This window comes from Oryza sativa, chromosome 2 (assembly GCF_034140825.1).
Source record: "Oryza sativa Japonica Group chromosome 2, ASM3414082v1".
NCBI classification, from domain to species: Eukaryota; Viridiplantae; Streptophyta; class Magnoliopsida; order Poales; family Poaceae; genus Oryza; species Oryza sativa.
In genome coordinates, this window is record NC_089036.1 from 26134559 (window position 1) to 26151351 (window position 16793).

At 43.0% G+C, this 16793-nt stretch overlaps 2 protein-coding genes across 3 annotated transcripts; both read left to right on the plus strand.

Moving 5' to 3' along the window:
• Nucleotides 1–4055: 4055 nt before the first annotated feature.
• Nucleotides 4056–11280, plus strand: LOC9267660 (expansin-B16-like). 2 transcript variants are annotated; one of them, NM_001416763.1, is made up of 4 exons: nucleotides 4056–4493; nucleotides 5782–6088; nucleotides 6800–6929; nucleotides 10575–11279. In NM_001416763.1, exons 1-4 carry the CDS (start codon nucleotides 4307–4309, stop codon nucleotides 10767–10769), a joined length of 819 nt encoding a protein of 272 aa, NP_001403692.1. In that variant the 5' UTR covers nucleotides 4056–4306; the 3' UTR covers nucleotides 10770–11279. The 2 variants fall into 2 exon arrangements, with proteins under 2 accessions (NP_001403692.1, XP_025878513.1); XM_026022728.2 differs by lacking the exon at nucleotides 4056–4493 and adding an exon at nucleotides 5375–5484 and having other exon boundaries at nucleotides 10575–11280.
• Nucleotides 11281–12080: 800 nt separating this feature from the next.
• On the plus strand, nucleotides 12081–16144 carry LOC4330104 (sphingolipid 4-desaturase DES1-like). The gene is made up of 2 exons (NM_001416764.1): nucleotides 12081–12545; nucleotides 15050–16144. The coding sequence occupies exons 1-2, from the start codon at nucleotides 12381–12383 to the stop codon at nucleotides 15869–15871; spliced, it is 987 nt and encodes a 328-aa protein (NP_001403693.1). The 5' UTR covers nucleotides 12081–12380; the 3' UTR covers nucleotides 15872–16144.
• The last annotated feature ends 649 nt before the right edge of the window (nucleotides 16145–16793 follow it).

The window sequence follows — 16793 nt, forward strand, 5'->3', positions numbered from 1 at the left end:
AGGCCCAAACCTAACAAGAACTTGCAGTTCTGCTACCAACAAGGTTTGACACATCGAAATCAGTCTAGAGGCCGCAACTTTGGCCCAGCAGACTGCCAGACTTACTCAGGATGGGAATGGTTAGGATATGGATCTAACCTAAACCGTTTTAAGTAAGTTTATTGATCCATGATTTAATAGGGTCAATCCATCAAGAATATGTTATATCAATAGATTATCTATGGATATCCAAATGGTTCAACTATATTATTGGTAGACAAAAAAACTCGTATTACATGTATGGAAAACTCAGGCCTGAAATTTTTAAACTCACATTCACATTATAAAAACTTATCAAATTTTATTAAATTTTGTAGAGATGATTTATTATATGGAGAAGCAACTTCGTTCAAATTTTAAGCCATTTAGACATGCGTGGCCCACGATGCATTACTAAGATCCAAAAATTATAGTTACATGTGTGTAAAACTCGGTCTCAAAATTTTTAAACTCGCCTTCACACTCTAAAAAATTGTTAAATTTTGAATTTTGTAGGAATGATTTATTATATAGAGAAGCAACTTAGTACAAATTGAAACATTTATATATATAAAGTCATTTTGGGTCGAACCCCTTAAACCTATGTTCTAATGGTTTGAGTCGTTTGGTCAATTTATATTTTTAGAGCAACCTTAAAAATTCATTAGGATAAATTTACGAAAGGTTTAGTGGGTAAATGGATCTACCCTAGCTTTTAGCCCAAAAATTCCTAGTGACAGGCTCGTTACCAGGCTTGGGCCGTGGGCCATTTTTTTCTTATTGTGGTGCGCAAGTTCTTCGTATCCTATAAATCATCTTTTGTAGAGTCCCTTTTGTATCCAAAAGTGTATGCATATGATATGAGCCACGAAAGCGAAACCCTTTCTGCACAGAAACCCTTTGAGAGGAAAGCCCGGCCAGTCAATTTGCGGCTTTGCGTTCGATCCGGCCTCCCTGCCACACCGCATCCGGCACGCCTCATAACACGGAACGCGCGCGTAAAGCCGCTGTTCCCGTCCGTCACCGCCGCTCTTTCCCGCCTACAAAAGGCACGAACCCCCAACTAGCCCCTGTCTCTCGTCTTTGACCTCTAGCCGCATCCCGCATGGGATGCCTGCACGGCCCGACAATAAGCTACTCCAGGATTCACACCGGAGGCGCCGCCGCGCTTTCGGTTAAGCACGAAGAACAAATGCGCAGAACCACCCAGATCCCTCCACATTGTCACCGGCTCATGCGCCTCTCGTTCTCACAAGCGGTGAGAAAACGAGAAAATAAACGCGATCTGCTCGAACGGCCCGTAACTGTACTTGTAGTACATTATTCTTTTCACTTTCTTTTTTGAGATGGTATTAGTATGCACTACTCGTACGTACATTATTCGGTTTCACGTGGAGTCAGGCGATCGTCGATTCGATCGAGCTTAACAGCCCGGAAAGAGAGAAAGGAGAAGAACGTAGTGGAGCATATCGAGTACGTACAGTAAGTTGGGCCCGTGGTTCCGTACTCGGCAGCGTCTGCTCTAAGCAATCTACAGTGGATTAGCGGTTGGTAGGCTCGTGTTTAGCTTAATTAACACACTTTGCGAGTTTAACTGTTTAAGCAGGGAGCTGTGTGCATAGCGGAGTAGCCAGTCCAGCAGGAATGCCACCCAAAATTTACGCCTCCCTCTGAACTCTGCAACCATGGATTAATAATCCATGCAGAGGAAATGGTGGCAATTCGTGGAGCTCTGAGATGAGCTCTTAATGATGTGGACCATGGAAGGAATGGACCTTCGCTGTGCTGGCTTGGGACCTTTCTGGTTCACTAACTCTTGAAACTCTGACAGCAGGTTACCAGTAACCTGTGTAACTGTGATTCTGTGAATAGTTTAGGTAGGTTAGCGTAGTACTACAGTACTTTTAACGTTTTTGTTCTGATTGAATGAACCGCGCTCGGGTCCAAGAAAAATTTATAGCCCTGGTCCCACTGAACACGTGGTGCTTCATTGAGATTACTCAGATTACAGATCACAATAGTGAGAGATCCTGTCCGTTTGTGCCACACCCAAGGTAACAACAGCCCCATGACAATAAACCTGTGTTTGGCGACGCTCAAACGTAATCGAAATCAAAGCAGTGTTAACTTAGCTCACCTAACGCATGCATGGCTCACCAAACGAATACTATAACAGGAAATTCTGCAGAGGAAATCGATCGACCATATTGACCCATGGTGATCGCACGAATCTTATCCTCTAAAGCCAACAAAAATGCAGGCAATATACAAATTAAAGTAGCCCGGCCGGAAGATCAATCACTGATGAAAAATTGGAGAAAGGAACCAAACATGGACTGTCAGATCACAGTGTAGTGGCAATATAAACTGTGCGGACTGAGACTGACTCCAACAAGTAGCCAGCCAATTACAACTGGGTTTACAAGCAAGAAGCAACAGACCGATAATTAACGGACGCAAAATGTACTTTCGGTCTTTCACCCAACTACCTCCCGGCCTCCTTCCCCATGTACGTACGTACTCCTACGAAGCCGGTGCCGCAAAACCGCAACGGTCAATCCATCCGGCGAAGCGAGATCGATCGATACGGCCGCCGCCGCTCCGCTCGATCGATCCGCATCACGCAACGGACACACGCACACGGTGTCGTACGTACGTGTACTCTCGTGGGCGCGGCCGGATCGGAGCGTGCCGCGCGCGCGCACATGGCGAGAGGCCGGGGCCGGGGATGATACAGCGCGGCTTCTGGCGGCCGTGTCCGGCGTTCCGGGCCTTCCGGCTTCGATCGGCACGTACAACATTAAACCGTGGCATCCGTGTTCTTCCGCGCCCCCACCATCTTCACGGCGCGCAGCTTTGGTGCCGTCCTTGATCATCATTACCTTTGCTGAGACAAGAAGATCACCGAGGAAGTAGATCAACCCGCTGGCGTGTTTACGGCCGGGGAGGTCCATATATATGTGGGTTATTTAATTTTTAAGGGTGTTCATTTGGAGTTCAAGGTGACTGGGAGCTGCAACCGGTTTGCATTTTTGTGGAGTTCACACATGCAAACTCTATTTTGTTAGGACTGATGTTAAGGCGTATGATACAAATTATCAAGGACAACAATGTGAATAAATATAATTTGACAAATCGAACAATATTTGTTGCTCAGACAGGAAGAAAAAAATTGTAATTTAACAAAATACAAAGCCAAATAAAAAGTAAGATTTGGAGGAAGAGACGTCTCACCAAACATGTTTTAAGAATAAATTATGAGCGTGTTGGGAATTAAATATAGGACTTTAGAGTTAAAACCACAAATCTCTTACCACTGCAATATCAAATAGGTCTACTATATACCACAGTTATAATCGAGCGTGCAAAGTTACTCATAAGAAAAAAGAAACATATATCAACAGTGGGATTAATTATGGGAGTAGCTATATTTATGGCACCATATTTTTCACCAAAAAATAGTCAGCATGTATTTACATTATAAGTCACTAAATTACATATGTAATTATAGTGTAAGTGCTATGTAAGTACAGTGTAAGTGAATAAATTACACATGTAATTATAGTGTAAGTGCCGTGTAAGTGAATGTAAGTAAGTGGTAATTAGTATATAAGTACTTTAAAATTCATTATTAATTTTTTTTGGCAATAAAGTGAATAGCAATACTGTGCTCGGTTGGTTAGGAGCTGTCTGCGACTTTGAAGGTCTGGGTTTGATTCTCCGTCACGGCGCCTTATGATTTTCTTTTGCACTAGCACGAATCTCGATGTAAATCGTACTGTCACAAAATCGACTATTTTTTGATAAAAAAACTGGCGACATATTTTTAACAAATCTGTTAATTATCGTGGACGACCATAAACAAGCCCCCCCATCAATCATGTGGCAAAAGTCAAGCTCGCCCCATTATAGCACCAACCGAGAAAACGGGCGGCTGGGGTTACCCATGTTGATCGATTAAGCACTAGTCCTCCATATATGCGTGTACAAAAACTGCATGCCACCACCAACTTTTTTCTACCGTTGTCCACACATTATAAATCCAGTCACCACCCTAGTGTACTCTGCAGGCCCGTGCATCCCCCATTCCCCTGTGTCCCGTTCGTGCCATTTGTGCAGCGAGCTAGCGTCCATCCTGAGCTCTCAGAGCTTCGGGGACTGGGGCTTCTCGAAGGCTTAAAAGCGACCCACGCACAGGGGGAGTGAGAGGAGTGAGAGTGAGCTGCTCCTGCACAAACAAGACGGCAGTAGCGACAGGATAGCTGCTTCGATCAGCTAGCTCTTCGCTATGGCAGCCTTCTCCTCGAGCTCGTCTGCTCCCATGTTGATACGCTCCGTGCTCTTCGTGTCTCTCCTGTCCGCCGCGTTCGTCTTCGACTCCGGCGAGGCTGGTGCGGCGCACAGGGTGGTCGACCCGGAGTGGCACCCGGCCACGGCCACCTGGTACGGCAGCGCTGACGGCGACGGCAGCGACGGTGAGCTCTAGCTCCTACCACTTAATTAAACCCTGCAGCTGCTACGACATCATTAACCTGATTCCTTTACCTTCCAAGAGAGTAGATAAGCTTAATTAATTTACGTTCGCGAAAATTAAGCTTCAAGTCTTCAACAATGGCGGCCTTCGGTCCCCTGTGCAGAATGCACGCATTGCGCGCTGCGACTGACGCATCAGGCCAGGTTTTCGTTCTTTTCTCCTTTGATGATTATTCCAGATCACACTTGGTATTAACCGTCAGATTCGCATCCTATAGCTGCAGTGTTTCTAGCTTCCTAAGAAAATGGCGTACTTCTAGCCGTTGGCACATTTTTGGTGCCTCTCCTCTCGGTAGTTGGCCCGGAATTTCGGCGGGCCTACGTGCATTCCCGCACTAGTGTCACGCTAGGACGGGCGCGTCCGGAGCCTTTAAGATTCGTGCATGTTTGTGATTGTGAAAGATTATAAATTTATAATGGCCGGCACACGAGCGTGGAGCCTAGCTAGGGCGTGCCCCTGTGTCGGGTCCTTTAGCTTTGCCGCATTTACGAGTAGCTAGGAACGTACCAACACGGGAAACTGAGGAAAACCCAGCCGCTTTAATCCACCGACACTCCCGGTATATTTTGCGCCGGACACAAGCAAACAAGTGAGTGGGCATACGGCCGGAGAAATTAACTGCTGACAAAATTTCCACCGTTTGTTATCATGGGCGAACTGCATAAAGTGCACACACCTGAGACCTGACAATGCTGAACTTACGTTAGGTTTGTTCTCTGTTACCACACTTAACGCAATAACGCATATTCACAAAGTTCCTGATGTCTTCCTGTCCGTTATATATACAGCCATTCACATCTCGGCTAGCTACCCCCCCCCCCCCCCACCCCAACAAATGATCGCGTTGCCCCGTGGCCACTGGCCAGTATAAATTTTTACCAGATCTGAGTCACCCAGTGCCCACCATGAGGCCACGATGGATGTTTCCATGTGTAAGCTTTCCCTTCCCGTTTTCTAGTATCTGGCACACTACGGCCCAAATTAACGAACTGTTCATTGCGTGTCCATGCAAGCATCAAGCATGCATGCATGTCTTCTTCCTTGACTGTCCATGGGCCTGGTCGGCAGTAAACTTCTATACAACCATCGTCCAAAAATGTAGTAACTTAGATTAGACCAATTTTAAATTACGAATCTCATTTTTAGATGACGGGTAATCACGTGAGCATTTCTAATTTCAGAGTTGTAACCTGTTTGGCTGTATGTATGTACGTTTTTTTTTTTTGCAGGCGGCGCGTGTGGATACGGGACGCTGGTGGACGTGGTGCCGATGAAGACGCGGGTGGGCGCGGTGAGCCCCGTGCTGTTCAAGGGCGGCGAGGGGTGCGGCGCCTGCTACAAGGTGCGTTGCCTCGACGCCAGCATCTGCTCGCGCCGCGCCGTCACGGTCATCGTCACCGACGAGTGCCCCGGCGGCGTCTGCGCCTTCGGCCGCACGCACTTCGACCTCAGCGGCGCCGCCTTCGCCAGGCTCGCCGTCGCCGGCCACGGCGGCCAGCTGCAGAACCGAGGCGAGATCTCGGTGGTGTACCGCAGGTGAGCACCTAACAGTACATTTACTCAGCTTATTATACTACAGTATTGCATAGCCTGGGGGGCAGAGGCAGATCGTGCACGGCGTACGTCGTGGTGGTCCGTATGTTGTTGTTGGCATGCCTGACGTTTACTGAGAGAACGCAGCCACTTGGAACTGAAAAGAAAGCCAGTTGGAACTCTGCCAAAAAGTACGTATCCTGCAGGCTGCAGCTGGTACTACCGCTGTATTTTTTCCCTGCCCGGCAATTGTACAGCATGCTTAATTAATTAGAGTAGGCACGAAGGTTAAAAATGTCGAGGCATAAATTAATGAGGAGGAAGACACTGTCAGATCTGAAGTACAGAGAGGACCATGGTCCATGGTGAACATATGCCTCTGCGTCTGCGCTCGCAGTAGTTGGACTGTTGGAGTGTTGGATCTTGGAGGCGCCATGCGATGCAAGACTCCTCTCGTCACGACCTCCCGGTGTGGACGTGTGGTCATCCATGCCTTCTCTCCATTCACAGATTCACTGCATGCTAGTCTGGATACCGTGAAGAAATTAAAGAGGCCGGCCGGGCAGGGCACACCATGGAAAACGCAATGCTAGATGGAGTAGCTGGTAGCTGCAGAGTTCACGCTTGTCATATTCATATCGTGCGAGGAAACAGTTTTTACGGTTTTACTACTAACGATAGCTGCATGCTCACGAGTTTGTCGTCGTTTTTCAGGACGGCGTGCAAGTACGGGGGGAAGAACATTGCCTTCCACGTGAACGAGGGCTCGACGACCTTCTGGCTCTCGCTTCTCGTCGAATTCGAGGATGGAGACGGCGACATTGGATCCATGCAGCTAAAACAGGTAAAAGAAATGGTCCAACTCGATTGCCGTCAATTTCAGGTCCTGGCTAGTAATAGTACTGCTTCTGCCTTTGCATTCCCAATTGTCGCTCACTTGCATAGTTGCACGCACTCTACTCAACTTGCATAGTACACTTACCTGATAGCAGGGGGGAAATGGTGTTTTAGATGAGTAAATATATTGTACAGTGCTCTGCTTTCATGGCATCCATGCATGTGAGTCAGGGATGGATCACTCTTCTCAGTTCTCACATGTGGTTGGGGGACACGGCTGATGATTTCCTGGACGAACAGGCAGCAAAGGAGTAGGCCCTTTGCTTTGTTGCCCCCTTTTGTCCAGGGCAACAGATCTATAGTTCTAGAATCGCATGTTGAAAGAACTGCGCCAAGCTAAAAAGAAACTACTATACCGATTATCTAATGATAACTTGTAGTACTAGTACTTGAATGTAAATAATTCAGTACTTGCTATATTTTGAGATGGTGGGAGTAGCTCCTTGCAGTTTTTTCTTGCACGTTAAACATTTCTGCAGCCATATGTTACCTACTACACCATTTGTTATACTGTACTAGTATCACCCTTCCAAACCCCTACTGGTTTCAGCCAACTTTTTCCACCATGCATATTGAAACATATCCATTAATCCATCTATCCACCATGGGTGCCATTCTAGTTGACAGCCCAAAACAAGTGCCCTGCTTGGCCCCCTTTTAGGCTTCTTGGCTGTGTTCGGCATCACCTTTTCCCAATCCTTCTCCCACATTTTCTGCGCGCATGTTTTTTAAACTGCTAAACGGTGTATTTTTTATAAAAAAAATTCTATATAAAAGTTGTTTAAAAAATCAAATTAATCCATTTTTTAAAAAAACTAGGAAGGTGGCCCGCGCGCATGCGCGGGCACTTATAATATTAAAAGGTAAGATTTTTATTGTTTGTTTAAAAATTTTGTCTCATAAATTAAGGGAAAACTAAAGTTTGGATACTTTTATTTTGCAATATTTTTTGTAATAATTTAAGGGTTATATTTTTTAAGGTATCTTGAAAATCCATTCACAAACTTTTGAGTAGGAGATGGATTAAGTACTTACGACTTTTGAATCATGTTTTCTTTCTCGAGTAAATAATAAATTATTGCTTGTAGTATGGTTACAAATGAAAAATACGGGAGCAAGATACTCAAAATTTTTGTGATTAAATCATCTCATGAAGACGCATGACATAATAAGAAAGGGAGGGAAGCATATACATGGAGAAAAAAATAAAGGGAAAAATGAAAATGTGGAGGAGAAGCGTAGGTACCCACGTACGTAGGTGCGTACCGAAGGTGGAGAGGTGGGACCTCGTAGTATTTAGTTTGTTATAAGATCAATTTAATCTAATGGTTTATAATATTGGACCCACCGATTTAAGTAAAAATCAAGTAATACATACTTTGTTTTTTTTCCCTTAGAATTTCTAATATTTTCTCTAATTTATTAGAGCAACACGTGGTAGCTTAGGGGAATTTTAAGAAATTTTAATGGACTTACCACATGTGATTAGAATATTAACCATGTAATATATATGTATGGGATATATGTTAATATTCGTTCCAGCTTCGTCCATGTTTATATACATTGCTAGCAAGCCATTAGAAGTCTAATTAATACTAGTACATATTTTGACACCTATTTACAATTGTTCATAGTAGCTCTTACAGATTCATCTTAGGCTCTTGATTATGCGTTGATCACCAATTTACTGATCACCAAGACTCGCATGAAAAAAAAAATACTACTTAGGGTTTAGGACAACTGACATTGATGAATTATCTGATTTATGTGATAGCCATTAGAAGTAGTACATATTTTGACACCTATTTACAATTGTTCATAGTAGCTCTTACAAATTTATCTTACAATCTTGATTATGCGTTGATCACCAATTTACTGATCACCAAGACTCGCATGAAAAAAATATGTACTACTTAGGGTTTAGAACAACTGAAATTAATGAATTATCTGATTTATGTGATAGCTATTTGAGATTATAAACTAATGAATTAACTTCTAAAAAGTTAAAAAGTTGTTTTAAAAAGCACCATTTAGGAACTTGGAAAGCGTGGAGCGTGCAAACAAAAATCCAAAAGATGGAGTCGGAAAAAAAAATACGGCCTTAAACTCCCTTATAACACTCTTTTCCTAGTAAGAGTTCTATTGATATTCACTAATATTATGCTCATATTTATAACATAATAATTTCTTTCAACTGTAAGAACAAATAATTGAAAATCCAAATACGACATAACACAATACATTATAATTATTATGTAATCAACTCTTGGTTTCAGGTTAAATAGAGCTAAGTGCTAGAAAAACTCAACCCACGGTGCTTAATTCTTCTCTTATTGCATCACACCTTTAATTTTATTTTTATGTTATTAACAAAATTAATCATCTCCATATACAATTTGATACGTGGCAAAGCGGTAGCACTGCAGCAGTCGTGATCACCTTAGATGCCTCAGACACGATGCTTTGTCACAAAGTGCGAAAGGCAAAGGTGCAAACGTGCATTGTGCAGCAAGCCAAAAAACGAAAACTTTGGACACTTTATTTATTAACAATAGATCCGATGATGATTTAAATAATGGGTCCACCGGTTCTAGTGGAAATGTAAATTAGTTAATATAGATTTTAAATTGTTAATTTAATGGGTGCACACTATAATGGTGTAGACTTTATTTTAAAACAGTGCATTATTTGAGAATAATAATACAAAGTAATGAGTACACCGATTTAAGTAAAAATTATCTTATATTATTAATTTAATGGGTAAACATATAATGGTGTAAATTTTAGTTACCTGTGTTTATAAGAGTTATATGATGGTATATTCTTTGTTTGTAAAATTATGATTATTTAATATATATATCAATTGTATAAATGGAAAAAAGAAGAAAAAAGAAAACAAATGGAGGGAGCCGTACGTACTACATACCCACATGTACGTACGTGACCACGGGGGAAAGATGAGAGGTGGGACCCATAGTATTTTGTTTGTTTTATGATCAATTTTATCTAACGGGGTATAATATTGGACCCACCAATTTAAATGAAAATTAAGGGCTAGATGTTTTGCTTTTTTATTAGAATTTCTAGGAATTTCTCTAATTTATTAGAGCGCCACGTGGCAACTTGAGAGCGATTGTAGGAAGTTTAATGGACTTTTAGTATATAATAGATAGATAGATAGAAGATTAACTAATACTTAATTAATCACGTGCTAATGGACCACTCCGTTTTTCGTACGGAGACAATAAGTTCCCAACCCACATATGAGAACACAGCCTAATTATGCCGCGCTTTTTTAACGTGATCTTTCCTCCATATGAGCACCAAAGGTAGCATATGCACTATCCTTTTTTGGTCCAAAAGGTCCGTAATAAACTCCACTATCACCACTCACCGGCCATGCTAGCATCTCTGCTTGTTGGATATCAGACACACAGTACCCTACCACCCTTCATTCTAAAGAGCATTTGTTCTGATTTTCTTAGTGAACACACCGCTACAAGAATTCAAAGATTCTACTCGTAGTAGCTGATATTTGGTTAATTACATTCTGGGGTACACTGAGTAATTTGCAATTTTGCCGTGGGTGCAGGCAAACTCGGCACAATGGCAGGACATGAAGCACATCTGGGGGGCCACCTGGAGCCTCACCCCGGGCCCACTGGTGGGGCCCTTCTCGGTGAGGCTGACAACCCTGACCACCAGGCAGACCCTCTCGGCCCAGGATGTCATCCCCAAGAACTGGACCCCCAAGGCCACCTACACCTCTCGCCTCAACTTCGCCTAGAGGAGGCCCCTCCGGCCCATGTTTGATGTTTCGTTGGCTGGGCTCCCCAAGGAGGCCCATACGGCGTGTTTACTTTCGGATGAATTGTGTCGTTCTTGCGTTGCAGATTGGAGTAACTTGTTTTGTGTAGCTATAGCTATTGATGATACCTGCCTAATAGTGCGTGGGACTGGCATGTGGGCCCAGGTAGCCCTCTCCGAAGCGGAGAGAGAGCGTGATTTGGTTGGTGTTTTGCTTGCCTTCCTGGGAGGTTTGGGATCCCATGTGGTTAGAGGCCCCGGTGAAAACATCCTCAGGGTCTATATAGTTAAGTGCATATATACTTGTATGTGTGTCAAGTAGATGAACTGTATTATGTTCCCTAGCTACTTCCCTGTGCGCCCTGAAGTTTGATCTTTGTGTTTGATTATTTTTCTCGTTACCAACTAATGTATTAATGTTGGTCTTAAACTGATGTTTGCAGTTATTTGTTCTGAAACTACGCATACAATCAATAATTGGTTTGCCTTCACTTTTTTTTTTTGCATTATCAATCATCCATAACCTGGCTCTCGTGCTGATTTTGTTAAGTTGTGTTGGTTGTTGCTATGCTGGTAATCTTTTCGCTTATGCTTATGCTTATCAGCCAAAATTTAAATTTCCAACCTTAAATTTAGAGCTGATTTTGAGATTTTTTCATCGAAGTTTATTTTTCAGCCTTTACTTTTAGATCGCTAAGAACACGTATATAAAAGTTTTATTCACAAATTACTTTTTATTTGCAAATATACCGTTTCGCTTATCGCGCGAAAAAAGCGAAAGGATGGCTCCGTCCAATTGAGTCCGAGGCTCCGAGCCAAGGCGGATGTTGGAGCAAGATAGATTAGGGAAAACTTTTGAATATGTTCTAAAGATACTCTTAACACAAATTGTAAGATGGTTTGAACTTAAACTAAGATATATAACTTTTCTTCAAAAATTTTGCCAGACCCGCAACTAGCACAAAACTCACATTATGTGCTCTGATAGTACTCCAATAAGCTCAAGTCTACCAAGGTTTTAGGTAGAGTTAACTTCAAATCGTCACGATCACGGATTCACGGACGAACGGTTCGCCATGTGCACGCTAAGCGACAACCTGGCACGTGAATACGTGACAAAGCCATGTCCTCTCCGTAGGCGGTTAGGCTTGGCACACGGACGGACCAAAACGGCCAGCGCAAGATCTGACGGCCCACATTCACTCCACGCCCATCCCGCCACCGACAGGTGGGCCCAACCCCCACGTTAGTCCCGCATCTTTCACCGCGGCAACAGTCTGGACTGCACCGCACGTGCCAGGTGCGTGCGTGCGTGCGTCTCCTCCCCTTCCCTCCCCCCTCCCCCGCGACCCCGGAATAGCCGAACAGGAAACCTCCTCCCATCTCGGCAGGCGGCGGCGGCCCATCGTATCGGGAAACCGGAGCCCCCCAGCCAGCCACCAAATCGACAAGACTCGTAGTCCCCCCCCTCGTGCGCTCCCCGTCCCGGCATTGCCGCCGCTGTCTCCGAGGAGTGGAGGTAGACGCGCCGCCGTTTGTCGATCGGATCCTTGCTTTTGCTTGCGGTTGCGGGCGGGGGTTTGGGGTGGCAATGGGCGCCGCGGCGGGGGATGGACGGGAGGAGGAAGGGGTGATGGCGACGGACTTCTTCTGGTCGTACACGGACGAGCCGCACGCGACGCGGCGCAGGGAGATCCTGGCCAAGCATCCCCAGATCAAGGAGCTCTTCGGCCCGGACCCGCTCGCCTTTCTCAAGGTGGCCGTAACGATCTCTCTTCTCTCTTGCTAAGTGTATCTCTCTGTCACTCTCTTTTTGTGATCTGCCTTGTTCTAGGTGAAATTTTGATGCAATGCGCGCGTCGTAAATTGCTTGCTTGCTCGGACGACGTGCTCCTCGCGAAGCTTTTGTGTCGTTTGCTGAGTTTTTTCTGCGATGCGTGCGGCCCACTTTGCCAATTTGAATTCGGTGCTAGTTTCGTTTATTCAGAGCTGAATATTTCATGTTCTCTGAATCTAGGAACGACTCTTTACCTGCACATGGTTGATTTATCTATTCGTGTATGCGCCTTGCGCCTGTTTTTAATCAGGCACTGACTACGGCTGAAACTTTTCTCACTTCTCACAATTCATCCGTGGATTTTTTTTTCAGTTCCAAGTTAGCAAGTTTTCCTGCCTTTACAATCTGGGATCCCTTAAAATCTAGCTTTACCTCGAATTATTCTATTCGCGTGGTGCTATCCAACAAGACAAACTTCCATGCTTGAAAACATATAGTTACATTTCCTTCCATGGATATAGAATGTCTTTAGCCATGTGGTTGTCAGTGATGCTTGCCATAATAACCTGAACTTCAAATAGTATATCGGTGAAAGAGTAAATGAGCTCACAGATCTGTGATTAACTCAGGTATTCTAGTGGCAAATTTAGCCTCCAAATTTGAAGATAAACCCTTAAGGTGCTGATCCACAGAATTGTTAGGTTGGTTTCGTAGATCCTAATATTTGATGCTATCTGAGCAGCTCGATTGGCCTCAGAATCTGCTTGGCCTTGCTTGCTGGATAAAATTGCTGCCTCATATCACTAGTTACCGACTTGCTTCCTTTGAAGGCATACACTTTCCCGTAGGCCTGGACAACCTAATATCTCAGGACTTGCCTTGCCTAAATAAGTAAATGTAGTGTGGCTTCCAATTGCATTGCAGCGGCCAGCGAGGCACCCACCATGTAATAGTCTCTGTAAGCTTAGCCATTATTATGCAACCTGCCTTATTTGCACATACGATGCATTCTTGGTGGTGGGGACTGGAATAGGGACTTTGGAGCTGTAGTATTCATCTTAGGTTCTAAACTCATATTAGTCATGAAGAAGTAAGGCTTCCTTTCATAAAAGGGGAATTCTTTGCTACTCTCCAACTAGAAGTATCATACTACCTTGACAGGTGTTAAGGATTGACCTCAATTCCCAACATATCTAATGCTATTAACATGGTCACAAAGTCCCTTGGTTAATAATCTTTGTATCCTATGTAAAACTACATTTTGTCTTATCTAGTATAGTACTCATACAATTGATTTCCCACTAACTGCATTTAATTTTATTTCTTTCATCTCACCACAAGCAACCTCATCACAAATTAATTTAGCCATTGGACCAACCATTCGGACGGAGATTCACAAATAGAATTCAATAATTTTGTGGTCTTTTCTTGTGTTGGTTTTCAGTACTTAGCGTGTGTTTCTGTCCTTTTAGGCTTTTGTGTTTTTTATGACTTTTTTGTCATGCGTTTTTGGTTTGTTTGAATTGGTGTAATAATTGGTTGTAGCTCTTTGAGCAAAGGCCGGCATTCTATCCCATTATCTAAAAAAATTAACGTCCAAGATTTACTGTGAATCATACTCATGCCACTTCCTTTGGTTGCTGTATAGTAAGCTATTACCAATTGTTTACAGATCTCCTCTCAACCGTTCAGAAAGTTCCTATTTCAATTATCCTATTAACAGTTAACTCAACAACAACCACAACAACAACAAAAAGTATGCACATGTTCTGTGACAACACTCTGGATCTCATTCAGATTTCTTTAAATGGACCCCTCCTGCCTCCACTTCCAAAATAAATGTGTTATCACTAACAAGCATAAAAGCTCTTAACATGTCACTTGCCAGGATGGTGCTCCACACAATTGTCGACCTATACACCTATAAAGAGAGTACCATTCATTACACCCCTCTCTAATCTTGTCCCGAAAATAGGAAGAGTACTTAGAAGTATAATGTGTTGCTAATTTTGAACATTCAAGCTCCAGAAATCTATGCACCATGGTTTCATGAATTTATGTTGAGATCAGTGTGCTTGAGAAACCCTAATTGTTATATTATCATACTGCCTATTCTGTATGATACCTGACAAGTTATATGGATGCCCAGGGTGTCCTTTCATAGTTCTTATACCTGTTAGGATTTGAATCGTAATGGTCAGTTGTCTGGTTCTCCACTCTCGCTAACGCAATGCTTTAGCTTCATATGCAAAAGAGGTTCCATGCCCTTTATGGCATTTGCCTTTTAGTTCCTCACTATGGATGTAATACCCTCCACTGAGAATTTGTAATACTTGTGGTCTTATGAAATTGATTGGAGTATGATACCTTTCTATTCAGAGTTATCTTTAAAATATCCATTTAGATGGGTATCAATAAGAAAACATCCTTCCATCATTAATTAATGCTTATACGTTTTCGCTTCGTTTGTAACTTTGTTGCAGATTGCTGCAGTTGTATCACTTCAGCTATGGACTGCCACATTACTCCGAGATGCTAGTTGGGTGAAGATACTGACAGTTGCATATTTTTTTGGATCCTTTTTGAACCACAATCTCTTCCTTGCAATCCACGAGCTCAGTCACAATCTTGCGTTCACAACTCCGAGCTACAATCGCTGGCTAGGTATATTTGCTAACCTTCCTATCGGTGTTCCCATGTCCATTACATTCCAGAAGTACCACTTGGAGCACCACCGTTTCCAAGGTGTTGATGGAATTGATATGGATATCCCCAGCCAAGCAGAGGCGCATGCTGTTAAGAATACTCTAAGCAAATCTGTATGGGTTGTCTTCCAGCTGTTCTTTTATGCCCTTAGACCGCTGTTCCTCAAGCCAAAACCTCCTGGCCTGTGGGAATTCACCAATTTGATTATCCAGATTGCGCTTGATGCCAGCATGGTGTACTTCTTTGGATGGAAATCACTAGCTTATCTGATACTCTCAACATTTGTTGGTGGTGGCATGCATCCTATGGCTGGACATTTCATCTCAGAGCACTACGTATTCAATCCAGACCAGGAGACTTATTCGTATTATGGACCTTTGAATCTGATGACATGGCATGTTGGATACCACAATGAGCACCATGATTTCCCAAGAATTCCAGGAACAAGACTGTACAAGGTAAGGGAAATCGCACCAGAGTATTACAACAATCTGAAATCATACAAATCTTGGAGCCAGGTGATATACATGTACATCATGGACCAAACTGTTGGTCCTTTCAGCCGGATGAAGAGAAAGGCGCCGAAAAAAGATTCATAGATTTATGCATTTAGATTGGTTTGTTTCAGATGACATTTTCTGTGCGCATATGGTCATATATATGGTTGTTAGACATGGTCATGTGTGCTTGTATGCAGTGGGATACAATACTCGATAAGTCGATATTTCTTTGTTAATTGTTACTGATTCATTTTGTTCCGTCCACACTAGAAGCAGCGTTTCAGTGTTACTGTAACTCATGAAACTGTAACCATGGCACCGAATGAAAATTTTGTAGTATCATCAATGTATGGTGTAGAAAAGTGCTGGTGTTGTTTACTTCATTGCCAAAATAAGCCTCACAATTATTATTGGTAAGACAACAAACCAACAAGATTTACTAATGCAACCTCACAATTGCCAAACAAACGGTAAGGTCTGTTGCGGAATGTTGCAACTGGCGACTCCGATGTGCCAGTAATGTTCCTGAAAAAAAGTTTGCCTTAGTTTTTGCCCATACCGTATAAGAATTTTATACTTATTTTTATAATTCATCATTTCAGCATTACTGGCATCAGATTTAAGAGCCTGTGTAGAGAAGTTTCTGATTAGCTACAGTTTCTTACAGAATTAGAAGCTTTTCCAAGCAGTTCAACTGCAGTTTCTTACTCTGAAAGACTGTAATTGTAGAATTTAGAAAAAAAAACTAAAAAGAATTTAGAAAAATAAACTAAAACTATAAGGTAGAAAAACCAGTTTTAATTATCTCTAGTTCTACCCTAATCAAGCTTTGGTTCCACTACTTTTTTGTTTTGCATCAAACGGCTCACATGAGATTAGGGGCAGTTTAGTGCGCGCGCACGCAATAGATTATACTGGTCTTAGGTGATCTCATCCGTACAAACACACAAGAATGGCTATGATTTCACCAAATCCACCGTCTCAACCCTATTATTATATAAAAAAGAAATCCACCGTCTCA